The following is a 26270-nucleotide window of genomic DNA, read 5'->3' as shown; positions in this document are numbered from 1 at the left end:
TTCACCATCTTGGCCAGGCTGGTCTTGAACTCCTGACCTCATGATCCACCCACCCCAGCCTCCCAAAGTGCTGGGATTACAGGTGTGAGCCCCCGTGCTGTGCTGCATTTTTTTTTTTTTTTTTAAAGAGACAATCACTCTGTTGCCCAGGCTGGAGTGCAGTGGCACGAACATGGCTCACTGTAGCCTTGACCTCCCAGGCTTAAGCAGTCTCCCACCTTAGCCACCTGAGGAGCTGGGACTACAGGCATGTACCACCATGCCCAGCTAATCTTTTACATAGGGTTTCACTATATTGCCCAAACTGGTCTGGAACTCCTGAGCTCATGTAATCTGCCTGCCTCGGCTTCCCCAAGCACTGGGATTACAGGAGTGAACCACCATGCCCAGCCAGATTGATTTTTGATTTACGATGGGTTTTTGGGGGCGGAACTCTGCTGTCAGGAGCATCTGTACTCATATTCCCTCATGATGGTGGACTTGTTTATATTCGTGATTCTGTTGAGTTTTGCTTTCTGTGCTTTCAGGCTCTATCCGGCACCTTAAGGTTTAGAATTGTCCAGTCTTTTGAGTCAAACCTTTTTTTTTGTTTGTTTGTTTTTGAGACGGAGTCTTGCTCTGTCGCCCAGGCTGGAGTGCAATGGCGTGATCTCAGCTCACTGCAACCTCTGCCTCCTGGGTTCAAGCCATTCTCCTGCCTTAACCTCCCAGGTAGCTGGGACTACAGGCATGCGCCACCACATCCAGCATTTTTAGTAGAGATGGGGTTTCTCCATGCTGGCCAGGCAAGTCTCGAACTCCTGACCTCAAGTGATCTGCCCGCCTCGGCCTCCCAAAGTGCTGGGATTACAGACGTGAGCCACCGCGCCCAGCCAAACTTTTTGTTATCGTGTGGTAGTAGCTGTATGTCAGATAGTACTTTTTGGCTGTTTTTTTTTTTTTTTGCTATATTCTCCTACCAGCTCTCTCAGTTTCTGTCTGGTGTGTCTTTGCTTTTTTCCCTGTATCTCATGGAGCCTATCTCGGCAGTGTTGAGATGATGGTCAGAGGGAGGTGGCTTTGAGGGGGAGGGGCTAGGCAGGCTGTGGAGGCAGAGCTGGTAAGACCCAGCGATTCTGGCTTGGGGGCCTGGGGTGGCAACTGTGGATGGAGGAGCACAGTGGTGCCTATTTGGGAAGAATGCTGTTGGGCAGATGGCTCTGGGTCTGCCCCAGGGTACCCAGCTGGGACCTGTTTCTCTGAAGTAAGCTACTCCCGTAGTGCCTGTTCACAGCTTTCTGCCCTGTCCCCTGCAGCCACCTGGAAGGGAAAATGGCAGCCACCAGCTTCCCTGAGGCCTGAGCCAGCTGCCGAGGTTTGGGATTAGCTATAGGTAACAGGAGTGATTCTAGCCTCGCTTTTCTAATTCCAGTACCAAGGGAAGAACACCTACCTGGAGAAGATTGATGGCTTCCGAGCCTATTATAAGCAGTGGCTGACAGTGATGCCCGCAGAGGAAACGCCGCACCCCTGGCACAAGTTCCGGACCAAGCCCCAGGAGGACCAGGACACCGGCAAGGAGGCTGATGTGGACGGATGTGCCCTTGGGGGCAGGTGATGGGAGCACAGCTGGAACAACGTGTTCGGCCCCCAGTGCTCTGTGGGAGCCCCAGGACAAGTGAGCTGGTGTCACCTCCTGCCTGGGGGAAGAGCCAGGCCCTGAGGAACAGCCGCAGCGTGTCACAGGTGTTGGTGTGAGGACACACGCTAGGCCCAAGGTGCCTGTGCTCCCGGCAGGTCCACGGGCAGCTCCAGCCACCTTCGCGTGTCACCTTCACGGATCTTCCAGCTCCAGCTACCTTTGCGTGTCACCTCGCACACCACAAGGGGGCCGGGGCATCTGGTCCTTGGGGCCTGGTGCTGCCCCACTGGGTTCCATAGGACGATGCTCTGAAAGAACAGACGTGGGGGCTCGAGAGGTTTAATGATTTTATTTTTACAAATCACAGCTGATGGATAGCGAAGCCTTCCCCATAGAGACCATGCTCCAACTCGGGCCTGGGGCACTGCTCGCTGCTCCCATGAAGGGGGTGGCGTCACAGGCAGGAACCTGCGGAGTCCAGAGTCCAGGGTGGAGAGTGCCAGCCTCAGCCAGAGCAGCCACGGCAGCCACAGTGTGTGCACTCGATGATGCGGCCCTGCAACAGAGGAGGACGGTGAGACGATGCCACTGCACCACGCTCGCCCCTGCATGCCCACATACGTGGCAACCCTCCCACGAAGGACCTGCCACCATGCCATATAGGGACACACCTCAGAAACCCTTCCTTGACAGCTCTGGACAGGGAAAATTGGCTCCCTCATGAAGGTAGAAACGGCTGCGGTTGACACCGAGGTTACATCTGCATATTTATAATATGTTCTGCAAATCCAACACATGTTTGCCAATCAAGAAAAAGAAATCGGTGTGAATGAGTCTCATTCTGCTAAGTGAGCATGACGGACGCTGCGATGAGCAGAGGTGGCTCTGCTACTGTTTGGGGACTTCAGGGCGGCCTCTGGGCTGGGACACTGGTGGGGGAAGAGGGCAGGAGGCTATGCACTTGAGTCACACCCTTCTGGCTCAGAGCCCCCCCAGAAAGAAGGGTCTTGTCCCCCAGGCCTGGTGCGGCCCAATGCTTGGCCAGCCAGAAAGCCCTAGAACAGTGGCTTGTGTTTATTTTACTTTTTCAAGTTCTTTTTTTGGAGAAGCAAGACCATAGTTTAAGTAAACGGGATCCTCTGGTGAAACCCAGGTAAATCTACAGCAGGCTGTTTTGGCCACAGGGCTGAAGCAGCACCCCAGCCCACCAGCCCCCCAACCTGGACCCCTTGTGGAATCTGGGCACTCAGAGGAGGGGGGGCTTCTGCCACTCTGCCACTCCTCCCTGCCTCCATCAGAAAACCAACACCCCGGTCTTCCCTCCGGGAGGCAGCCCTTGCTCGCCCCCACTGCTCAGTACACAAGTCTTCAGCATCCAGCCACAGCTCTCCATCGTCAGTCTCACTGCAGCATAGGGGACCTATGTGAAGGGGCCCCTGTGTGGAGCTGGGGAAAAGGAGGCCAGGTTGGCAGATGGGCGGTGGGGCCTGACCTCCCAGCTGTGCCAACAACTGTGTGCCAAGGGGCTGCACTGAGCGGCCACTGCTGTGACTCTGCCTTGGGCCACAGCTGCCTTTCAGAGGGGCTTGGGGCGGGGTGGAGCTCAGCTCCTGTTCCTCGGCACCACTCCTGAGGCGCCTGACCTAGGAGTGATGCTTGGAACAGAAAGTTCTGAAAGAAGAAACACAGTGGGCTGGGCGCAGTAGCTCATGCCTATAATCCCAGCACTTTGGGAGGCTGAGGGGGGCGGATCACCTGAGGTCGGGAGTTCAAGACCAGCCTGAGCAACATGGAGAAACCCCGTCTCTACTAAAAATACAAAATTAGCCAGGTGTGGTGGCGCATGCCTGTAATCCCAGCTACTCGGGAGGCTGAGGCAGGAGAATTGCTTGAACCTGGGAGGCGGAGGTTACAGTGCGCCAAGATGGCATCACTGTACTCCAGCCTGGGCGACAGAGCAAGACTCCATCTCGGGGGGTGGGAAAGACAGTGATGGTGATGTTAAAGTATCACTGTGAGGACTGAAAGGGACAGGAACTCACTGGCTGCCCCTCCCTGATGTCACCCTGCCACCACCTCAGGATTAGGGCTCCTCACCACCATTTCCAAAGTGAGGAAAGGGGTTCAGTAATTTGCCCAAAGGTGGAGTTGAGATTGGCCCCAGGCCTAACAAACACACAGCCACACGCTGCCTCACACGGATTCCTGAACAGAGGGACCCACTCCCGCGAGGGAGAGCCAGCTGGACATCCAGGGACAAAACGACATTCCAGCCCAACCAAATAACATAAGATCCCTTGGAATCAACTAGGGCAGAATTTTGAGCTGAAAATAACATCAAGCTTGAGTGTCAGACATTACCACTTCCAGCTTGCTTTTGGGCACGCGGCAGATGCAGTTCGTCCCGAAGTTGGTGTCCCGTGTCTGAATGCACCGCAGGCAGCACAAGTTCTCATAACCTTGCTTTTTCCATTTTGCAATCAGGTTTTTGTCTGCATAGCCTTCTTTAATACAATATTCATAGAGTTCTGTCAAAAAGATGGGGAAAGAGCATCAGGCCATGGTCTAAAAACCTTCCCCACCCTTGATCAAAAAGAGCATTCAGGCCGGGTGCAGTGGCTCATGCCTGTAATCCCAGCACTTTGGGAGGCCGAGGCAGGCGGATCACCTGAGGTCAGGAGTTCGGGACCAGCCTGGCCAACATGGTAAAACCCCGTCTCTACTAAAAATACAAAAATTACCCGGGCATGGCGGCAGCTGTAATCCCAGCTACTCAGGAGGCTGAGGCAGGAGAATGGCTTGAACCCAGGAGGCGGAGGTTGTAGTGACCTGAGGTCGTGCCACTGGACTCCAGCCTGGGTGACAGCGAAACTCCATCTCAAAAAAAAAAAAAAAGCATGCTGGGCGCGGTGGCTCACGCCTGTAATCCCAGCACTTTGGGAGGCCGAGGCGGGCGGATCACGAGGTCAGGAGATCAAGACCATCCTGGCTAACACGGTAAAACCCCGTCTCTACTAAAAATACAAAAAAATTAGCCAGGCATGGTGGCGGGCACCTGTAGTCCCAGCTACTTGGGAGGCTGAGGCAGGAGGATGGCGTGAACCTGGGAGGCAGAGCTTGCAGTGAGCCGAGATTGCACCTCTGCACTCCAGCCTGGGTGACAGAGCGAGACTCCATCTCAAAAAAAAATAAAAAATAAAAAATAAAAGCATTCAGTATTGCAATGGGACAGTCCTTGGAGGAGGAACAAAACAAAAAAACAAAAGTACTTAGGCCAGGCAAGGTGGCTCACACCTGTAATCCCAGCACTTTTGGAAGCCAATGCCAGAGGATCACTTGAGTTAACCAGCCTGGGCAACATAGCAAGGGCCTACAAAAAATTTAAAAATTTTCTATCTACAAAAAATTTTAAAATTAGCTGGGTGTGGTGGTGCACACCTGTAGTCCCAGCTACTCAAGAGGTTGAGGTGAGAGGATCCCTTGAGCCCAGAAGGTTGAGGCTGCAGTGAGCCATGATTGCACCACTGCACTCCAGCCTGGGGAACAGAGCAAGACCGTTTCAAAAAAAAAAACAAACAAAACAAAAGCCAAGAGCGTGGCTCATGCCTGTAATTCCAGCACTTTCGCAGGCCAAGTCGGGTGAATCACCTGACGTCAGGAGTTCAAGACCAGCCTGACCAATATGGTGAAACCCCATCTTTACTAAAAATACAAAAATTGGCTGGGTGTGGTGGCGGGTGTTTGTAATCCCAGCTACTTGGGAGCTGAGACAGGAGAATCGCTTGAACCCAGGAGGTGGAGCTTGCAGTGAGCCAAGATCATGCCACTGCACTCCAGCCTGGGTGACAGAGTGAGACTCCATCTCAAAAAAAAAAAAAAACCACACACACACACACACAAAACTCAGCCAACATTGGCTCCCCCTAATTTTTTGTGGTAAGAAAAACCATGACTTGCACAGGTTGCGAGAATAAGGATTGTGGTTAGTTCAGTAACTCCAAAAGTGACTCAAGCTTCAAAGGCCAAGAGAGACTAATTACCTCTGCTGATGGCTTTCCGCTTGTAAAAGAGGTCGAAGATGTAGCGGGTTTTCTGGTGGTGGATCCTGAAGATGGGCCACAGAGATTCCACTTTCCTCTTTCCCTCATGCGGTTCTGTTTCAGCTGGGGAGAAATAAAGAGTGTGTTTGGGGGAATAGGGTCAGTCTGCGCGGGATTTTCTTTTTGTAAGTAACTACTGATAATGAATAAATACCACTTTATACCCACTAGGATGGCTGTGGGCGGCAAGCCACCCAGGTGCCGAGGCAAGAGACCGAGGGCACGAGCTGTTCCAGTATAATAAAATATATAAAATAAGAATAGTACTAGATATAGATCTTAGATATGATTATATATGAATATCATTAATCATTAGTTTGTAGCAACTACTCTTTATTCCAATATTATAATAATCCTCGCTCTACAATCATAACCTAGGAAAAACCAGGCCATACAGAGGTAAGAGCTGAGGGGACATAGTGAGAAGTGACCAGAAGACAAGAGTGCGAGCCTTCTGTTATGCCCAGACAGGGCCACCAGAGGGCTTCTTGGACTAGTGGTAACGCCAGCGTCTGGGAAGACGCCCATTGCCAAGCAGACTTTGGTCTAGTGGTAGCGAAAAGTGTCAAGGAACAACACCCGCTACTTAGCAGACCGGGAAAGGGAGTCTCCCTTTCCCCAGCGGAGTTTAGAGAAGACTCTACTCCTCCACCTCTTGTGGAGGGCCTGACATCAGTCAGGCTCGCCCGCAGTTATCCAGAGGCCTGTCTCCCTGTGATGCTGTGCTTCAGTGGTCACGCTCCTCGTCTGCCGTCATGCCGTCATGTTCCATCCTGTACACCTGTACATCCTGTACGCCATTTAGATAGCAGTAGCAAATTAGTGAAAGTACTAAAAGTCTCTGATAGGCAGAAATAATGGTGTAAGCTGTCTCTCTCTCTCTCTCTCTCCTCTCTCTCTCTGCCTTGGCTGCCAGGCAGGGAAGGGCCCCCTGTCCAGTGGACACATGACCCATGTGGCCTTACCTATCATTGGAGATGGTTCACACTCCTTATCCCACCCCTTTGTCTTGTATCCAATAAATATCAGCACAGCCTGGCATTCGGGGCCACTACCAGTCTCCACGTCTTGGTGGTAGTGGTCCCCTGGGCTCAGCTGTCTTTTATCTCTTTGTCTTGTGTCTTTATTTCTATGCTCTCTTGTCTCCGCACACGGGGAGAAACCCACCGACCCTGTGGGGCTGGACCCTACAGATGACTATAATCAAAATTATGGCACAATAACAACTGTTGGGAAGGATGTGGAGAAACTGGAACTCTCCTACATTCCTGGTGGGAATGTAAAATGGTGGAGCCACTGCAGAAAAGAGTTAGGTGGCTCCTCAAGAAGTTAAAACAAGGCTGGCTGGACTCCGTGGCTCACACCTGTAATCCCAGCACTTTGGGAGGCTGAGATGGGCAGATCACTTGAGGTCAGCAGTCTGAGACCAGCCTGGTCAACATGGTGAAACCCCATCTCTACTAAAAATACAAAAGAATTAGCAGGGCATGGTGGCGCATGCCTGTAATCCCACCTACTTGGGAGGCTGAGGTGGGAGAATCGTTTGAACCCAGAGGTGGAGGATGCAGTGAGCTGAGATCACACCACTGCACTCCAGCCTAGGCAACAAAGCGAGACTCCTGTCTCAAAAAAAAAAAAAAAAAAAAAGAGAATGAAGTAAGTACTGATATATTCTACAACGCAGATGAACCTTGAAACATCAAACTGACTGTGGCAATGGTCGCACAACTTTGTGAATATACTAAAAACCCCTTAATTGGATAATTTAACAGGTTGACTTTTACAGTGTATGATTAATATCTCAATAAAGCTGTTATTTAAAAACAGAATAAGCCGCCGGGCATTTTGGGAGGCCAAGGTGGATGGATCACGAGGTCAGGAGATCAAGATCAGCCTGACCAACGTGGTATAACCCCATCACTACTAAAAATTAAAAAATTAGCCGGGCATAGTGCATGCTTGTAATCCCAGCTTCTCAAGAGGCTGAGGCAGGAGAATTGCCTGAACTCGGGAGGCAAAGGTTGCAGTGAGCCAAGATCGCACCACTGCACTCCAGCCTGGGCAACAGTGTGAGATTCCATCTCAAAAAAAAATAAAAAAATAAAAAATAAGCTAAGTAATTTAAACATAATTGTTTTAAATTAAAAATGTCTATTTTGGATCTTTTTGTAATTCAGGAGTGTGACTGGGTATTCATATCCATGTGTGAGACGTGCCACTCTCAAACCTTGTCACAACGTTGGCACATTACCCATGTGACAAGAAAAAAAGTCTTTTTAATTACAGAATTAGAAAACATAGATTTTTAAAAAGATCATTCAATGGTAACTTCTGTTAAAAGGTTGGTCCCGGCTGGGCACGGTAGCTCACGCCTGTAATCCCAGCACTTTTGGAGGCCAAGGCGGGTGGATCACTTGAGGTCAGGAGTTCGAGAACACCCTGGCCAATAGGGTGAAACACTGTCTCTACTAAAAATACAAAAATTATCTGGGCATGGTGGCAGACGCCTGTAATCCCAGTTACTTGGGAGGCTGAGGCACGAGAAGTGCTTGAACCTGGGAAGCAGAAGTTGCAGTGAGCTGAGATTGTGCCACTGCACTCCAGCCTGGATGACAGATGACCCTGTCTCAAAAAAAAAAAAAAAAAAAAACCAAGCCAAAAAACCAACCTTAGTCCCTATGCTTTCAGATCTATTTCCACAGCATAATAATTTCTCAAGATAATTCTAGGCCCACAGATGGGCATCCTAATCATCTTGAAGGCACCTCTAATTTCATCTCCCAGCCAAAGTCCTTTAGGGCTGAGGAAAAGCGAAATAAACTAGACCAGTCACACGTTCTCAGGGAGGTAGCTGCAGAAGCAGCTGCTCCTTCAACACACGCAGGATCAGGTGGCGCTCATACTTGCCACAAGGCAGTTCTCTCTCTCTTAGCAGTCACAAGTTCATCTTTGTCTACAATCTCCTTAGTTTTTAGGGAAGAACAGAAGGGCGAGGAGTGGTCAAGAAGAGTATCCCTCCCTGTCTCCAGCTTTTAAGCCATTCTATTACCTAGGAATTACAATTCGGCTCAACAAACAGAATGCTGTGATCCAAGCAGAGAAGCAGATAGTAGATTCAGCAGGTACACATGTTAAGACATGACTTGCTCCTCCTTGGCCTCTGCCATGATTGTGAGGCCTCTCCAGCCACATGGAACGGTAAGTCCATTAAATCTCGTTCTTTCGTAAATTGCCCAGTCTCAGGTATGTCTATCAGTAGCATGAAAATGGACTAACACACCCCCATCTCTACAAAAAATTAGCCAAGCGTTGGTCGGGCGCGGTGGCTCACGCCTGTAATCCTAGCACTTTGGGAGGCCGAGGCGGGTGGATCACAAGGTCAGGAGATCGAGACCATCCTGGCTAACACGGTGAAACCCCGTCACTACTAAAAATACAAAAAAAAAAAAAAAAAAAAAATTAGCCGGGTGTGATGGCGGGCGCCTGTAGTTCCAGCTACTCAGGAGGCTGAGGCAGGAGAATGGCGTGAACCTGGGAGGCGGAGCTTGCAGTGAGCCAAGATTGCGCCAGTGAACGCCAACCTGGACGACAGAGTGATACTCCGTCTCAAAAAAAAAAAAAAAAAGAAAAAAGAAAAGAAAAATTAGCCAAGCATGGTAGTGGATGCCTGTAGTCCCAGCTGCTTGGGAGGCTGAGATGGGAGGAACAACTGAGCCTGGGAGGTGGAGGCTTCAGTGAGCTGTGATTGAACCACTGCACTCCAGCCTGGGCAACAAAGTGAGACCTTGTCTCAAAACATAAACAAAAAGAAGACAAACAGAACAAAGAATACTTCTTTCTGGAGGTGAAGAATATCTAAACACAAAGTAGGGTTCCTCCTCCCCTCAAAAGTCACCCTTTAGAAGATGAAGTTAATTTACTTTCAAGGACTTGCAAAATCTCTTCTGTTCCAGCATGCTCCCATTTCCTTTATTTTGATAAACAGCTGTTTCGGGAAGAAATCTCTCAGCCCAAAATGAACGTGATTATTGCAATAGGCCCGTCCAAATCTAAACTGCAAAACAAGTACTGAGTATTTAATAGAAGTTATCTGGTACCAACAGTTCTTTTAAAAAGGAGCAAAGTAACTTAACATTGATTTAATTTAGTAATTACTGCTGGAGGTACAATCTCATAATAACCATGATTAGGTTAGTTACAAGCAAGCATTTCAAACGCTACTTTAAAAAGTAACTTCAGCTGGGTGTAGTGGCTCATACCTGCAATCCCATCACTTTGGGAGGCCGAGGTGGGTGGATCACTTGAGGCCAGGAGTTCGAGACCAGCCTGGCCAACATGGAGAAACCCCATCTCTACTAAAAATACAAAAATTAGCCGGGCACGGTGGCGCATGCCTGTAATCCAAATTACTCGAGAGGCTGAGAGGCAGGTGAATCGCTTGAACATGGGAGGCAAAGGTTGCAGTGAGCCGAGATCACGACACTGCACTGCAGCCTGGAAGACAGAGCAAGACTCCATCTCAAAAAATAAAAATAAAAAAGTTAATTGGTAAGTGGCCACACTGTGATCATATAAGGCCAACAGATGCTTGTGGCTTCAGATAAAATTTCCAAAGACAGCATAGGACATGGGTTCACAAAGCAGGATCACACGCCATTTACAAGGAAGTGACAGAAAACAGATGTGGCAAAGACTAATCGATGAGACTGAAAAGGAATAGCACTTCCAAGTAAATATATTTTGTATGATTTTAAATATACATCTTACCAAAATAGTAAATAACTATAGGTGGACTATTTGATCTATATTTCATAACCTTTTATATTCAAGTTGGCAAAAGACAAAAACAAAAACCTTTTTTGAGGACCTTTTCATTAATGTTATCTTATTTTCTGGCACTTACAGTATTTCCACGAGTTCATAAGCAAACACAACATGTCAGCATTAGTAGACCACCTTCTTTTTATATTTGCATTTATGCCTGTCCCCTGGGGGCATCTAAGTCTGTGACCCTTGGACCCAGCCCACCCAGACAGGAACTCCCCTACTCACCTTCTCTCATCTTTTGATCTAATTCATCCAGTGTTGGCTCAATCAACTCCCAGCCATCTGGGGGTGCTTTCCGGCTTCTTTTGACTTTAGGCATTTTCCTTCCACAGGATAATTTGCAAAGATCTGGGGAAAAAAAATGAATTGGTTTGAGTCTCAAATCCCCAAAGGCCTTTGCCAGCCATTATTTTGGTACAGGCTGACTTGAGTCAGCATAGGGTCACAGCTATGGGACAGGGCTCGGCACCCAGACTGTGTTCAAATCCTGGCTCTGCTACTTACCCGCTGTGATCTTCAGAAAGGTACTTAACCTTCCTAAGTCTCTGTTTCCTCATCTGTAAAATGGGGATAATGGAAGCTACCTTATGTGGTCATTGCGAAGACTTCATTATAATTGTATCTATCATGCCTGGTGTATAATGTGTGCCTAAGAGACATTTGCTGTTGTCATTAGCTAACTTCAACTACAAGCTTAACCCTATACTGGATGTTGGGAACACAGAACAAACAGTTGAGCCTCTGCCCCTTAGAAGGTGACATTTTAGCAAAGAGACATACAAGAGAAAAAGCAATTACAATAGAGTATAAGTAGGGCCGTGACTCGGGGAGCCATGGGGGTGACTATTTAAAAAGGCAAAGATGGAAGGCCAGGCACAGTGGCTCATGCCTGTAATTCTGGTCTTGGCCAGCACTTTGGGAGGCTGAGGTGGGAAGATCGCTTGAGCCCAGGAATTTGAAACCAGTCTGAGCAATGAGGTGAAACCCTATCTCTGGCCGGGCGTGGTGGCTCACGCCTGTAATCCCAGCACTTTGGGAGGCCGAGGCGGGCGGATCACGAGGTCAGGAGATCGAGACCTTCCTGGCTAACACAGGGAAACCCCGTCTCTATTAAAAATACAAAAAATTGGCCGGGTGAGGTGGCGGGCGCCTGTAGTCCCAGCTACTTGGGAGGCTGAGGCAGGAGAATGGCGTGAACCCCGGGGGGCGGAGCCTGCAGTGAGCCAAGATCGTGCCACTGCACTCCAGCCTGGGCGACAGCGAGACTCTGTCTCAAAAAAAAAAAAAAAAGAAATCCTATCTCTACAAAAAAAAAAAAAATCAAAAAATTTAACGGAGCATGGTGGTGGGTGCCTGTGGTCTGAGCTACACGGAAGGCTGAGGCAAGAGGATCATTTGAGCCCAGGAGGTTGAAAGGCTGCAGTGAGCCATGTTCACACTACTGCACTCCGGCCTAAGTGACAGAGTGAGACCATGTCTCAATAACAAACAAAACATAAAATAAAAAGGGAAAGATTGCTGTAAAATCAAAGTACCTTAGGATGTGCTTCCCAAGAGTATAGACAGCAGAAAGATCTCTCGTCTCTGCAGTTGCAGGCTTGGATTCTTGTCCAGCTCTAAAAAATTATTCTGTGACTTTCAGGTCACAGAATTCCCTCTCTGGTCCTCGGATTCTTCTGTAAAACGAGGGCAGTGGATTGGCTGATTGCCAAGGTCTCTTTCACACCAAACAACATATTACATAAAGTCAGGTAGTTCCCATACAAGAGGCCGATCCCAATCTAAATAGCAAAGCGTTTTTCAAACCACACAGCATTTCCTTGCTGCCAGAGAGAACTCAGGTTAAGTATTTATCTTTCAGCATAACAGATTCATCTCTCTCAAATTCATTCAGTCACTTCATTCCTTCTGTAATGTATCTGACACTTTACAAAGACCCTCCCCCCCAACAGAGCCTCCTCTCATGAACTCCCAAAACAACCATATAGAGGAGGAATCAAACTCTATAATATAAGGTAGAATCAGGGTCACACAGTTGAGAATTTGCAAAGCCTGACTCTGGAGGGCTCTTGACTCCCAAATCAGTGGTCTTCGCACTAGTCTTCCCTACGCTGAAGCTAGAAATGGGTAAATTCTGGTCTCGGCCCCAAGGCGCATAGTCTGTGACAAGAGAATGATCGCTTTTCTATGACCCAGGGAAATTCGAGGGCCCTGATCCAGCCTGGAAGTCAGAAGAGGCCTCCCGGAGGTGGAAATGGTAGGCGGTAACCAGATCGAGGAGAAAGAGGAGGTAGGAGGTAATCAGATCGAGAAGAAAGATGTGCCGGGAGGTGTAAGAGAGATTGGGGCGCTCGGGGAAGGAGGCGAGGAGGAGCGAAGGAAGATAGTGCAGGATTGTAGGCAAAACTCATAAAAAGGACAGCATCTGAACCCAGCTTAGAAAAACAATCAGAAGACAGAAGACGTTCCTACCAGAGGAAACCGCGTGAGAATCCTAGAGGAAAACCCCCGAATCTACCGTCCCCTCAGAAGAATGAACGGGGCGCCGCCTCCTCTCGGGAGCTCTCTCCGGCCTCAAGGTCCAAAGCCCGAACACATCCCAGTGGCTGGCTGAGAGTCCAGCCACTCAGATCTCCCTCCAGGACGGTGCAGACCACCGGTCTCCCGCCTCAGCCGTTGCCAAGGTAATGGAGAACAGAGGGAAAACACATACCGGAAACTCCTGGACCTCGGGTAGCTGCTTCTCAACTGACGGCTTCCGCTCTTCAGGCGATCGCTAAGGCATGAGGTCCTTGCGGAGCCCCGCCCTCCCCGCGCGGAGATTGCGTCATCTTAGGCGTCCTCAGCAATGCCTGTATAGAATTCCAGAGCCGCTGTTGCCCTTTGCCCTCACTTCCGGTGGGTGGCCGGCAGGGCCACGCGTCTTCCCGAACGGAGAGACTGGGGGCGTTGTTGCCTGGTAGCGCGCTGGCAAGCCTGGACTTAGGCGGCGCGCAGGACGGTCCGGCTTCGTGCGGAGGCCCCCCTGAGGTCCGGGTCCTTGCGGCCACTGCGGCCACTGAGGCGGTGGCGGCGGCTGGCCCGGGCGGAAGAAGTAGAGCCCAAGGTATTTCCGGTTCCTGTGTCAGTTTGAGGCGCCGCCGCCGCCGCAGCTGCCGGAGCCGCGATGCCTAAAGGAGGTGAGGGGCGGGCGCGCGTGGCCTGCAGGCCTGGAGGGGCGGCCCAGGTCTGGCCTCCGCTGTCCCCTCAGCCCATGGGCGTCTCTGAGAGCAGCGCAGAGGGAGGCTGTCCGCACCGGCTGAGAGCCAGGCCTGGGCCTCGACGCCCAATTGTCCCGATGGGGAAACTGAGGACTGTGGTGTCCAAGAGTCACTCCGTCAGTGGTCTGAGGAGTTTCGGAGGCTCTGGGTCCTCGCCGGCCTAGAAAGCCGGATCTAGGATGCGCTTCTCCGGGCCTAGGGGTTCTGGAATTTATCCCACTTTTTGGCTGTCTGGGAACTGAGTCACCGCGTCCCGCGCTTGTGCCGGGCCCGCCTGCCTCTCGCGTAAAACGTGGGCCTTTTCTGGCTTCGGTTCAGCCAGGCCTGCCTAGGAAGACTTAAGGCGATGCCCATGAGCCTTCCAGACCTGGTTTCGACTCCCCCGTTCGGCAGCGGCTCGGTGTGTTCCTTTGAGCCAGTCGCTCCACCTCCTGTGTCTCCGTTTTCTCATTTGCCAATGGGAATAACGATTGTACCTACCTCGTAGTACTGTTGGGAGGCTTCAGCTAGGTAATCCACGTGGAGTGCGCAGTACAGTGCCAGGCAGTCGTTAAAAGTGCCCAGTGAAGCAATAACTATTCTTATTTTTAAGGCTTTGCCAGCTCTTGGCCTTATAAGAAGGTCCATGACTGCCCAGTCCATTGTAGCCCGTCCTCTGTCTTCTAGTCCGTTCTCTATCCTGTTTTCCCCTTTAGAATCGATAGTCCCCAGTTTGAATCCCAGCTATGTCACCGTGTAATTCTGTGGCCCTGAACAAGTTAACCTCTTCCTTATCTGAAACACTGGGCTAATCCTTAGCTTGGTGAGTTGGGGCTGGGGTGGTAAAATGACAGCGCTCATAAAGTGCCTGGCTACCTCCTGGCACAGAACAAATATATTTGTATTGGTAGCTCATGTGTTATATTGGTTAATGCACTCAACCCACAGAAACATCTGCCTGGAGCGTTTTCAAACGTAAATCGCTTCCTGACTCCAGAGATAATTGGGCATTACAGAGCTAAATGTGTTTAAACCTAGCTTTGTACTGATTTATTCTGTGGCTGAAAAAGTCTCTCTGCTATTGTTCCCCAGTCCCTTCATCTGTAAAAGGAGGTTGCTGAATGAGCCATCCTCCTTCCAAAGTTTTACTTAATGGATACTTTGGGCAAAGGTTGGAGGTTACAATGATAAAACCTTAAATATGAATTCATAGCTAAATGGTCTTTGGGCTTGTGAAAAGCTTTTTTGGGTAGACAAGGTTTACATTTTCTTGGGTTAATCTGAAAACCACAAAACACCGTGAAGGTGTTAGAAGTATCAAATTCCCCAAGAGCAAAGGACGAACTCTTGTTTCCATTATGTTAACTGCAAATCATTGTTTAAAGTCTTGAAGAGCCTATTATAAAAGTTACTGTGGACCAAGCTAAGGTCAGGGTCCCATAGCCAAGAGGAGAACCTATAGTAATCGATTTCGAGTTGTTACTATTGCATGGTGTATTAAGGGAGCAAGAAAGGCTGTTGGTTTTTTTCTTGGCACACTTGCTCTCTCACAATAGGACTTTAATAAGCGTAGACTTAGACACCCCTGGGAACCTAGGTAGTCATTAAAAATGGGTGATGTGATCTGTAGCAGCCCAATTATGGCTCTGCAGCTGCTGTAAGGAATCAGAGGAGGCCAGTATCTCTGCTACCGCCTCTGGAGTGCAGAGCAACTCTGGCTGATTACAGAGTCTCTGCTCACAGAGACAGACTTTGGAAATCAGGTGGGCCTCAGCTTCCAGGAGAGGTCCTGTGTGGAAGTTGAGGCCACAGCCACCCCTGCATACTTGGGGACCAGCAGAGGGGGATACCACCCTGCTTTAAAACTGGCTGATGGCTTTAGCAAGGGTCAGCCTGGTGTCCCGGCTGAAGAGGGTCAGACTATAAAACTGACACTTTAACTGCTAGTCACATTTTTAACTTTTAGACTGTGTAGTCAGGTTTGTTTTCAACTGTACTTTGCCAATCATTTCTTAGTCTAAGCACAACGTTTTTGCCTGTAGGTTTGGGTTTTTTTTTCCCTTAAGTATTCTCTTTTTGCCATACTACTAAGGTGAGCACAAGGTATTTTACTGTGTTTCCGATATCTGCAGTAAATTGCTTATGTGCTCAGTAGTGCTTTTTTTGTTGTTGTTTTTCCACCAAATACTACATTAGAGGGAAAAGTAACGATCAGCGATTTTTTTATTTTTTTGAGACGGAGTCTCGCTCTGTGGCCCAGGCTGGAGTGCAGTGGCGCAATCTCGGCTACTGCAGCCTCTGCCTCCCGGGTTCGAGTGATTCTCCTGTCTCAGCCTCCCAAGTAGCTGGGATTACAAGCATGTGCCACCATGCCCAGCTAATTTTTGTATTTTTAGTAGTGAGGGGGTTTCACCATGTTGACCAGGCTGGTCTTGAACTCCTGGCCTCAAGTGATCTGCCCGCCTTGGCCTCCCAAAGTGCTGGGATTACAGGCATCAGCCGCTGTGCCTGGATATTAGCGAACATTTTTGTAGTGCTTATTCAGTAGCAGGCACTGTTCCAGCAGCTTTCTGTATATTGATTAATTCATCTATCTTTGTGACAACCCTGTAAGGTAGGGACACGGATGAGGAAACTGAGACAGAGAGGTTAAATACCTGCCCAAAGTCATCAAGCCAGTAAGTGTGGAACCTGGGAGTTGGACTCTAAACTTCGTGGTGTTTAGCAGTCTGCTTTGGTCTAAGTCTCCCGGTCTATGAAATGGGACCAGCTATCACTCCTGTACCATAGGTTTGTTCCGAGGATCAACTGTGCCCCTGGCTGGCTGGGCACGGTGGCTCACATCTGTAATCCCAGCACTTTGGGAGGCTGAGATGGGCAGATCACGAGGTCAAGAGATCAAGACCATCCTAGCCAACCAACATGGTTAAACCCCATCTCTACTAAAAATACAAAAATTAACTGGGGATAGTGGCGCACGCCTGTAGTCCCAGCTACTCAGGAGGCTGAGGCAGGAGAATCATTTCAGGGAGGCGGAGGTTGCGGTGAGCCGAGATTGTGCCACTGCACTCCAGCCTAGGCGACACAGCAAGACTCCATCTCAAAAAAAAAAAAAAAAAGTGCCCCTGGCTGTGACAGAACATTGCGTAAAAAGCTCTTATAGTGACGGCAGGGGTGTAAGTGGTACATGTTTCTGTGGTTGCATCTGAGTCCACTATGCTTGGATTGTAAGGGACCAGGGGATGTAGCAAGTCACTGCAGTGCACCGTCCGCCATGTCCTCCCCTCCAATCTTCTGTGTGGGAGCCAGCATTTAGTACACAGTTTGGTGATGCATCAGATGGTCACGAGTTGCTTCCTGCGTGCCTTTGAACACATGAGGGTGGAGGAGGTGTCGGTTTGGGTGGTGCTGGGTGAGGGGTAGGTGAGGCCTCTGTGGTCTCTGATGAGAGCACTCCAAGCAGGACACAGCCCTCTGGGGGTCAGAGCAGTCAAGGCAGCTGCCTCCGCTCACCTTCTAAACTGCGGGTCTCTGCAGGGAGAAAGGGAGGCCACAAAGGCCGGGCAAGGCAGTATACGAGCCCTGAGGAGATCGATGCGCAGCTGCAGGCTGAGAAGCAAAAGGCCAGGGTGAGTACATGCCTGTCCAGGCCACGCCAGTGGCCCAGGGTGGCGCTCTGCCAATTTGGTTCACAGAGAGGCCAGGCAAGGACTACCCATTCGCAGGGACAAGCCAGCACGTGGGGGTCAGGCGGGCAGTGAGCCCCAGGTATGAGTCTCAGAACAACCAATGACAGTCGCGGCGTGGGCATCTGCCTGGATGGGTTAGAAAGAACTGTGGCTGCTCTGCAGCAGCTGCCTTAGTGGGGCCCTGTTCTTGGTCTTGTGCATCTACTTTCAGGAGGATCTCCCTCCTGCAGGCCTTGTCCATTCACAGCTCGAGCTCCCAGCACCCCTGCATGTCTGCTGCAGCCACACAGGATGATTTGCCACACTGTACATGACATGTGCCCTGCCTTCCCACACCCCCAGCATCAGCACGCTCTCCATCCCTGGAGACGTTGTTTAGCCTCTCCTCCTCTGTGACTCGTGCCTCACCTCCAGCCAGAGCTGATTTAGTAGTTCCCTCTCCTCTGCTGCCATAGTACATTGTCCAAGCCACCGTTAGGAAATAGAATACATTCCAATCGTCAGCATCTGCATCTTACCATATCATTAGATTGATGCCTGGATCAAGGGCCTAAGGGAGCAGTCAGGGCCAGATGGGTACACAGCTGTGAAGTGCCCCAGGAGCCTCAAGAAGGGAAAGGCCACATCCAGCTGTGGGGTCTGGGAGGGGTCCTTGGGGGAGCTGGCAGCTGAGCAGGACATGGAGGATGTGTGGGCAAGTGCCAAGAGATGAAGGACATGAGGTTTCTGTAAGGGACATTTTTGGTGGGAAGGCAAGAAAGGCGGAGGGAAGCAGCCTTCCGAGGTGTTGTTCTGGGAAGCTGGTGCAGGAGGTCACCTGTGTGGGTGGGTCTGGGGGGATGGCTTGCCATGGAGTGGGAGTGGAGAGGGAGAGGACTCGCCTGGGAATGCCAGCATGATTTGGCAGCTGCATGCGGCAGGTGGGAGCTGAGTAGGATGGTGGTTTTCAGCCTGGTGGCTGAGTCCTTCTGACCCCAGGAAACAAGCTGCTCACCCTGGCTGCTGAGGTGGCTGGGTTAGGAAGGGGAGCAGGGCCTTCTGTGGCTGTGTGAGGGGCTTGCTGGACTATGGGAATGGCCTCTAAGCTGTGGTGCCGAGTGCATAGGCTGCCTGTGTCTGGCCCAGGTCCTATTCCCTGGGGGCCAGGGTCACAGTAGGACCCTTGTCATCCTTGGTTCCAGCCTTCTAGGGGCTTGATTTCTCAAGGTCCACAGTCTGGGGGGTGATGGGGTCACAGTCTTGGGGATTTGTTTTGCATTTTTGATTCTGCAGGTTGTCCATTTCTGAAACAGGAAGAAGAGGAGCAAAAAGAAGGTGGAGATGGGGCTGCAGGTGACCCCAAAAAGGAGAAGAAATCTCTAGACTCAGATGAGAGTGAGGATGAAGAAGATGACTACCAGGTACTGAGTCTTTTGAGGGCCTGGGGCCTGGACTCATTCATTCAACAAACAACGTTGAGTGACCGTTTAGTACTAGTCCCAAAGGTAGATGCAGACAATGTCCTTGCTCTTGAGGGTTTACACTCTACTGGAGATACAGACAACAAAGAAGTAAACGGACAGTGTCATTTCAAGGAGTGAGAAGTGGTACTAACAAAACAGACTGTGATTGAGGGGACTTGGAAAAGTGTTGTGGTGGTGAAGCAACTTATAAACTGAGATCTGAAAAAACAAGGTGCAGCCAGCTATGTGAAAATTGGCGTGCAGAGCAATTGAGAAACTAGATTAGCAAGTGCAAAGGTCCTGTGGTGGGAATAAGCTTGGCATGTTCAAGGACCAGAAAGGGGCCAGTGTAGCTGTGAGTTAGAGGGTAAGGAGCGGAGTGGTCCAGATGCAGGAGGAGAGACTGGCAAGGAGACCTCCTATGTAGCTGTTGAAGGGGTTGGGCTTTCTTTTCTTTTCTTTTTTTTTTTGAGACGGAGTGTCACTTTGTCACTGAGGCTGGAGTGCAGTGGCATAATCTCAGCTTACTACAACTTCTGCCTCCCAGGTTCAAGCGCTTCTCCTGCCTCAGCCTCCCAAGTAGCTGGGACTACAGGCACCTGCCACTACACCGGGCTAATTTTTTGTATTTTTAGTAGAGACAGGGTTTCACTGTGTTAGCCAGGATGGTCTCCATCTCCTGACCTCATGATCCACCTGCATCAGCCTCCCAAAGTGCTGGGATTATAAGCGTGAGCCACTACCCCGGCCCCTTTATCTTTTTTTTTTTGAGACAGGGTCTTGTTCTGTCACCCACGCTGGAGTGCAGTGAAGCTGCAGTGAAGCACCGCAGCCTCAGCCTTCCAAGTAGCTGGGACCAAAGGCACACGCCACCACACTCGCCTAATTCTTAAATTTTTTGTAGAGATGGGGATCTCACTATATTGCCCAGGCTGGTCTCGAACTCCTAGGCTCAAGTAGTCCTCCCACTTCACCCTCCTAAGGTGTTGAGATTGTAGCAGCATGAGCCACCATGCCTGGCATGGGGTTTCTTTATGGTAGGTAGTGGCAGCTGGGGAAGGCCTTGAAGGGATTGAGAGACATGACCAGCTATGGTTTTTTTTTTTTTTTTTTTTTTTGGGGAGACGGAGTCTCTCTGTCACCCAGGCTGGAGTGCAGTGGCGCGATCTCGGCTCATTGCAAGCTCCGCCTCCCAGGTTCACGCCATTCTTCTGCCTCAGCCTTCCGAGTAGCTGGGACTACAGTAGAGATAGCGTTTCACCATGTCAGCCAGGATGGTCTCAATCTCCTGACCTCATGATCTGCCCACCTTGGCCTCTCAAAGGGCTGGGATTACAGGCGTGAGCCACTGCGCCCGGCCTCCAGATATGCTTTTAAAAGATTATTTTACTTTGGGAAGCCAAGGTGGGTGGATCACAAGGTCAGGAGATCGAGACCATCCTGGCTAACACGGTGAAACCCCGTCTCTACTAAAAATACAAAAAATTAGCTGGGCATGGTGGTGGGCGCCTGTAGGCCCAGCTACTCAGGAGGCTGAGGCAGGAGAATGGCGTGAACCCGGGAGATGGAGAGCAGTGAGCCGAGACCGTGCCACTGCACTCCCAGCCTGGACGACAGAGTGAGACTCTGGCTCAAAAAAAAGATTATTTTAGCTTCTCCATGGAGAGTGAATGATAGGATGTTGAGACTAAGAGCAGTGTTCAGATCAGAAATCCTGGGCCGGGTGCGGTGGCTCACGCCTGTAATCCCAGCACTTTGGGAGGCCAAGGTGGGCGGATCACCTGAGGTTGGGATTTCGAGACCAGCCTGACCAACATGGAGAAAACCCGTCTCTACTAAAAGTACAAAATTAGTCGGGGGTGGTGGTTCATGCCTGTAATCCCAGCTACTCAGGCTGAGGCAGGAAAATTGCTTGAACCCAGGAGACCGAGGTTGTGGTGAGCCGAGATCGTGCCATTGCCCTCCAGCCTGGGCAACAAGAGCGAAACTCCATCTCAAAAGAAAAAAAAAAAAAGAAATCATGGCTTGCCCTAGGATGGTGACAATGGCAGTGGAGAAGAGTGGATAAATTTAAGCCGTATTTGGGGGTTGCTGAAGGAACAACGAATCAAGGATATGCTTAGGATTGCAGGGAGGGTCCGGTTGGGTAAAGGATGAATCTCAAGTTCTGTCTTGGACATGTTAAGTTTACAGTGCCAGGCATGCAAGTGGAGGTGTAAGTGTGCAGCTGGACTGGAAGTGTGTGGAGGGAGCTCTGTGGAGTGGAAGCTGTCTCCCTGCCCCCTTAAGGAGAATTGATGGAATTGACAGGGCCTGAAACTTTGACCAAACCTGCTTCATTGAGAACACACTCCCTTCTTCTGGAACTTCCCCAGGGGAGGTGGAAGGTGCAGATTCCAGGTTCTTGGGCCAGCATCCCAAACCTGTAGAGTCTGTGATCCAGTAGCTCATTCTTGAATTACATGTCCAGTCCTTCAGCTAAGGTGGGTGGGAATTAGAATTGGTGGTGACAGCACACACTTGGCCCACCCTGCCCTGGGGATTCTAGCCCAGCGCTTCTTGCAAGAAGAATCAGGCATGGGATTCCGTGGAAAACTGCTTTTGGAAGCCGAGCTTGAAGTGGGGGAGTAGTGCTGTGTGAGTGCTTGCAAGTTGGGGTAGGGCACACCTCTCATCTACCACCTACTTCCTGGTTGACTTGGACAAGTTATTGGACCCCGAGCAGCTGTTCTGTGGGCTCTTCTCAGGCTGATGAAGATGCTCCAGAGAGCTGTACCCACTGTGAGACTTGGGCTGAGCACTACGTGGGCTAGGGGTGGAGCAGGAGTTTGTCCTCATCCAGATGGGCTGTTGAGAGATGGTAGGAGTGGCCCTCAGGGGCTCCACAGGACCTGAACTCCAACAACCAGCTTCTTGCCCTGTTCTAGCAAAAGCGCAAAGGCGTTGAAGGGCTCATCGACATCGAGAACCCCAACCGGGTGGCACAGACAACCAAAAAGGTCACACAACTGGATCTGGACGGGCCAAAGGAGCTTTCGAGGAGAGAACGGTAACATCACTGGCTGGGCCTTGTGTCCCAGGGAATACAGGCTAGCAGGTGGCCTGTGGGATGCTAAGGTCCCCAGTTGGCTGGGAGCTGTGGCTGTTTATTTCTGTCTCATTCCCCAGTGGCCCTCCAGTAGCCTTTAACAAGCCACACAGAATTTGTTTTCACCAATTGATATGCTATCAGGGGAAATAGGACAACAGGCTCAGACCTGAGCATAACACTTGAGGTAATGGTGCAGGATACAGAGGGTTGCCCTCCATTCCCCTCTTCCAGAGCACCACACCCTGGGGAGATTTCCCTTACCCCACTGATCTGACCATTCCTGACCTGCATCCATCCGTAGTGTCGTGGCCATGGGGACTGGAAGGGGGCTGTGAGCCTGTGCCGGCCAGAAGGCAGTCCAGCCCAGCGCAGCTCAGCCAGCTGTCCCAGGCCTCTCCAAGTCCTGTGTGAAAATGAAGCTGCAAATGTCTTCCTCAAGAGTTGTATGAGGATCAAGATGATGTACTGAAGTGCCTGGCACAGGATCAGTCCTTGACTGGTGCCCTGACTTTTGGCAGCCACCAGGTGACCTCAAGGGCCTTACAAGAGGTTGAAGCCTGCTGGTTTCTCTCCTGACTGGGCATTTAGGATAATGGCTGAGGGGTGTGTCTGTGAAAGCCTCATGGGGAAGGCCATGAGCTTGGGTGTGATTGCAGCTGCTAAGGACCCTTCTGTCCCCCTTCAGTAGCTTCCTCTTGGCATTGACTTCAAAAACCCAGCAACCTGGGTATTCTGCCACTGTGGTATTCTGACATTGGCAGCTGTGCAGCCTTTGATAAGGCTGTGCCCTTTCTGGGCATCAGTGTCCTCACCAGTAAAAGGGATCCTGTTGCTCTCTCCCTCTGCTCTTTGGGGTTGCAGAGATGCCCTGCCTGGCACTTTGCTTTCACTGAAGGGCCTGCAGAGTCTTTGGGCTGCCTCAGTCATCATTCCTGAGGCTCAGCTTAGAGGCTTCTGAGTGTGGCACATCCCTCCTGGGCTAGGATCTGCAGTTCGCCAGGTATTATCTCCTCATCTCTGTAGTGAGGCGTCTGCTCTTCCCACTCCGAGTCCCTCTCCCTCCCCTCTAGCTAGCTCCCATGTCTGGTTTCTCATTACTCCCCAGTGTGTACCTTGAACACCTCTGGGAGGCCAAGTCTCTGTCCCAGCCTCCTGCCAGGCAGGGCCCTCTCCTCCTCCAACACTTCGCTCTTCGAGGAACCCAGTGCAAATAGGCCCTCCGATCTCATCCCGAAGGGCATCCACTCCAGTTGAGAATCTCAAGCTTGGGAGGATCCTCAAAAGGAAGCTAATGACCCTCACCACTGACTCTACTTAGGGGGTTCATTCCTGACACTTTGTCCCATGGGAGCCCAGCAATTACTCCCGTCCCCCTACTGATAGGGGCTGTCCCCTTGGGGGGCAGCACCGTGCACATCTAAGCTGCTCTAAGAATGGGCCGTGTGGTGTTCACCTGAGACTGGGTGTGTCTGTTTCCCATTGTTGTCCTCATCCTATGCCCTGTGGCTGCTTCCTCCACTTCTTCATTCCTTTTTTTGTTTGTATTTTTTAGAAATGGGATTTCACTCTGTCACCCAGGCTGGAGTGCAGTGGTGCAATTATAGCTCACTGCAGCCTTGAACTCCTGGGCTCAAGCAATCCGCCTGCCTCAGCCTCCCAAGTAGCTGGGACTACAGATGTGTGCCACCACACCTGGCTGATTTTTAAATTTTCTATTTTGTACAGACAGAGTCTTGCCATAGTGCCCAGGCAGGTCTCAAACTTATAGCCTCAGGTGATCCTCTTGTCTTGGCCTCCCAGAGAGCTGGGATTACAGGCCTGAGCCACCACGTCCAGCCCTTCCTTCCTTGTAGGATGTGGTCCCCCCTGCTTTCATCCTCCCGGTCATCTTCTCTGGAACACTCTTGGCCTGGTCCCCCTTCTCTCCATGGCCACCAGAGCCTGATCATGAAGCCCTCAGGCATCCTCCACTCCCTGCTGTAGCTGGACATTGTTCCCTGTCCCGCTGGGGCTTTCTGGACATTGCAGAAGTTTTCTCCCTGGGCCTCTCCCTCCTGCTCACTTTCTTGGTGAACGTCCACCAAGCAGGGGGTTCATGGAGCCAGGGACTCACAGCCAGAGCACCCCTTCCACCTTGGCCCTAGGCTGAATCCTTGGCCTTTATTCTGACTCCCATCCAGTTTGGCAAACAGTGGTGGGAAAGATGTCCCCGTGACACCATTTTATCCACACAGAGAAGAGATTGAGAAGCAGAAGGCAAAAGAGCGTTACATGAAAATGCACTTGGCTGGGAAGACAGAGCAAGCCAAGGCTGACCTGGCCCGGCTGGCCATCATCCGGAAACAGCGGGAGGAGGCTGCCCGGAAGAAGGAAGAGGAAAGGAAAGGTAAGGGCTGGGCTGTGCACGCAGGGACACGCCCCAACTCTGGTCCTGGGCCAGCCACAAAGCACTGAACTCGTGTCCCTGTCCGCGAGGTGACAATGAGGTGAGGAGTGACTGCTGCCTAGGAGATCATTCAGGAGAGGCCCCCCCTCCCTGTGCCTGCCACTCCCCGGGGGACCGGGAGGTTCCAGCGACATCATGGGGTCAGATGTGGGTTAAAGTCTCAGCAGAGCACCGTCCACAGTAGGTGGACAGTCACTCCTGCTTCCAGCAGTGGGAGGTCACAGGAAACCATGCCCCTAGTACAGACCTTGCCTGAGGCTCACAGGTCCCACCAAGGTCTCTGGTGCCTTGGGAACCCAGGAGAGCTGCCTGAGGTCACCGCTGTCCATCTGCAGGGCTTGGGAGGGTGAACTGGATACACAGCAGTGCAGACTGGCTTGACATCCAGCCCAGGCATCCCTTTTCCTGTGCTCTCCCTCCAGGCAGGCCAGAGGTGGTGGAGGTTCCTCTAGGCCAGAGTGGCTATGGGAGTTGGTCCAGTTTATAGGAGCATTCGACTTGCAACCTTCCATCTCCCGGGGGTCTGTGAGAGCCCCTACATGTCCATCTGTCCTGCCTCCTCACCAGACCATGAGGAAGCAGGCCTGGAAAGGGGAAACCAATTGCTCAGGGACATTGTCACCTGCACCAGAAATCCAGTGATCCCAACTTCCCATTCAACCCTGCTTCACAAACCCCAACAGGAAAGGACTTCACATGTAACTGTTGGAATGTTTAGATTTTAGACTTCAGAACCCATGGAGGGAGGTTAGAATTACAGGGTTCTGCTGGGAGGTGGGGTGAGAAGTTTCCATTTGCCCACAAGAGTGTGTGTTGGTGGGGCTTTGTGGAGGGAACAGCTTTCTATAAGGTGGTCTGGCCACTGAAGCGTGTCGGGAATGTCGGGGGGCCCAGGGTGATAGTTGCAGCAGAAATCCTCTCCCACGCCTCAGCTCTTCTCAGGTCTTCTTTGTTGCACAAACTGTTTTCTGCGGCCTTTCAGACCTAAAGTTCTAGGGTTCTGGCGCATGTGTTGGGAGGGGGTAGGGGGTTGCTTTGTTTTAACCCCTGCCCTTCTCTTCCCACCCCTCAGCAAAAGATGATGCCACATTGTCAGGAAAACGAATGCAGTCGCTCTCCCTGAATAAGTAACCGCTACCCATGGGAGGAGATGCCGGGGACCTGGGCCGTGCTGCCAGGACCTCTGCTGTGTCTCACCCACCCTGTGCCCTGGCGCCGCTGCAACAGCCCCTCATGGCCAGGAGCCCCCCATGGCCTGGGGCCTTCTCTTCATCTTGGCACAGAAATTGTTGGGGGGATGGGGGGGGCTGGGGGAGGGGCAGCTGCTATCTTTGAGACAGAAAGATGCAGGACAGCATTTCATATGTAACCATTTGAATGTTTTCGCTGTTTTTAGAATTCAGAGCCCTTGCTGGGGGGTGCCTGGGAGATGGGGTAAGAAGAGCTTTCATTTGTCTGGTAGATAGCATGTAAGGGGGTGGTTGTCTCAGGAGGCAGCTGCTGAGAGGTTTGCTACACCCAGCCCCGGACTGTGTTGCCTGGGTGCTCATTCATAGAGGGGCTGTCATCTGGGAGCCTGTGCCCCTGGGTCCTCGAGGGTCATGGCTTGTCCCTGGTCAGTCCTGTCTGATCGAGGCCTCGCCTCTCTGCCCTTCCCTGCCCGGTTCCTACCCACCTGGCTAGGGCCAGTGCCCATTTTTAACCCTACCCATTGATCATTTCAAGAAACCTCTGTTTACTGTGTGGCACCCAGGCAAAACATGCTCCACAAATTCAACTTGTATATTTGGCAGATTAAACTTGACATTATCGTAA

At 51.1% G+C, this 26270-nt stretch overlaps 3 protein-coding genes and 1 non-coding gene across 6 annotated transcripts in view; 3 read left to right on the top strand and 1 right to left on the bottom strand.

The window, feature by feature from the left end:
* Positions 1-2451, top strand: part of PTCD1 (pentatricopeptide repeat domain 1) — a 17973-nt gene extending 15522 nt beyond the window's left edge. For both annotated transcript variants that reach the window (XM_030796922.1, XM_030796924.1), the window contains one exon: positions 1412-2451. In XM_030796922.1, coding sequence (XP_030652782.1) covers positions 1412-1597 — 186 coding nt within the window. In that variant the 3' untranslated portion in view covers positions 1598-2451. The remainder of the gene's footprint in view (positions 1-1411) is intronic.
* BUD31 (BUD31 homolog) lies at positions 1952-13625 on the bottom strand. Of its 2 annotated transcripts, none has more exons than XM_030796930.1 (6): positions 13262-13625; positions 12084-12224; positions 10774-10896; positions 5662-5784; positions 3983-4149; positions 1952-2177 (listed from the first exon to the last, which is right to left on the bottom strand). In XM_030796930.1, the coding sequence occupies exons 3-6, from the start codon at positions 10865-10867 to the stop codon at positions 2127-2129; spliced, it is 435 nt and encodes a 144-aa protein (XP_030652790.1). In that variant the 5' UTR covers positions 10868-10896; positions 12084-12224; positions 13262-13625; the 3' UTR covers positions 1952-2126. The 2 variants fall into 2 exon arrangements, with proteins under 2 accessions (XP_030652790.1, XP_030652789.1); XM_030796929.1 differs by having other exon boundaries at positions 13021-13292.
* On the top strand, positions 7882-7982 carry LOC115831078. The gene has a single exon (XR_004026625.1). It is a non-coding gene; the product is annotated as a small nucleolar RNA U13 (small nucleolar RNA).
* PDAP1 (PDGFA associated protein 1) lies at positions 13437-26270 on the top strand. Its single transcript, XM_030796928.1, has 6 exons — positions 13437-13727; positions 17325-17416; positions 18769-18876; positions 21846-21967; positions 24244-24395; positions 25528-26270. Exons 1-6 carry the CDS (start codon positions 13715-13717, stop codon positions 25584-25586), a joined length of 546 nt encoding a protein of 181 aa, XP_030652788.1. The 5' UTR covers positions 13437-13714; the 3' UTR covers positions 25587-26270.

Source organism: Nomascus leucogenys, chromosome 17 (assembly GCF_006542625.1).
Source record: "Nomascus leucogenys isolate Asia chromosome 17, Asia_NLE_v1, whole genome shotgun sequence".
NCBI classification, from domain to species: Eukaryota; Metazoa; Chordata; class Mammalia; order Primates; family Hylobatidae; genus Nomascus; species Nomascus leucogenys.
The sequence above is the reverse complement of the archived record's forward strand: the minus strand, read 5'-3'. Positions and strand labels throughout refer to the sequence as shown.

Bases quoted from the DNA above. Each gene is read 5' to 3' on its own strand.
- BUD31 (XM_030796930.1), bottom strand. From the start codon at position 10,867: ATGCCTAAAGTCAAAAGAAGCCGGAAAGCACCCCCAGATGGCTGGGAG. The intron at 5,785-10,773 runs GTGAGTAGGGGA...ATTTCTCCCCAG, and splicing joins AGATCAAAAGATGAGAGAAG to CTGAAACAGAACCGCATGAG. The intron at 4,150-5,661 runs GTAATTAGTCTC...TCTTTTTGACAG, and splicing joins GCGGAAAGCCATCAGCAGAG to AACTCTATGAATATTGTATT.
- PDAP1 (XM_030796928.1), top strand. The intron at 18,877-21,845 runs GTACTGAGTCTT...GCCCTGTTCTAG, and splicing joins ATGAAGAAGATGACTACCAG to CAAAAGCGCAAAGGCGTTGA. The intron at 24,396-25,527 runs GTAAGGGCTGGG...CCCACCCCTCAG, and splicing joins GAAGGAAGAGGAAAGGAAAG to CAAAAGATGATGCCACATTG.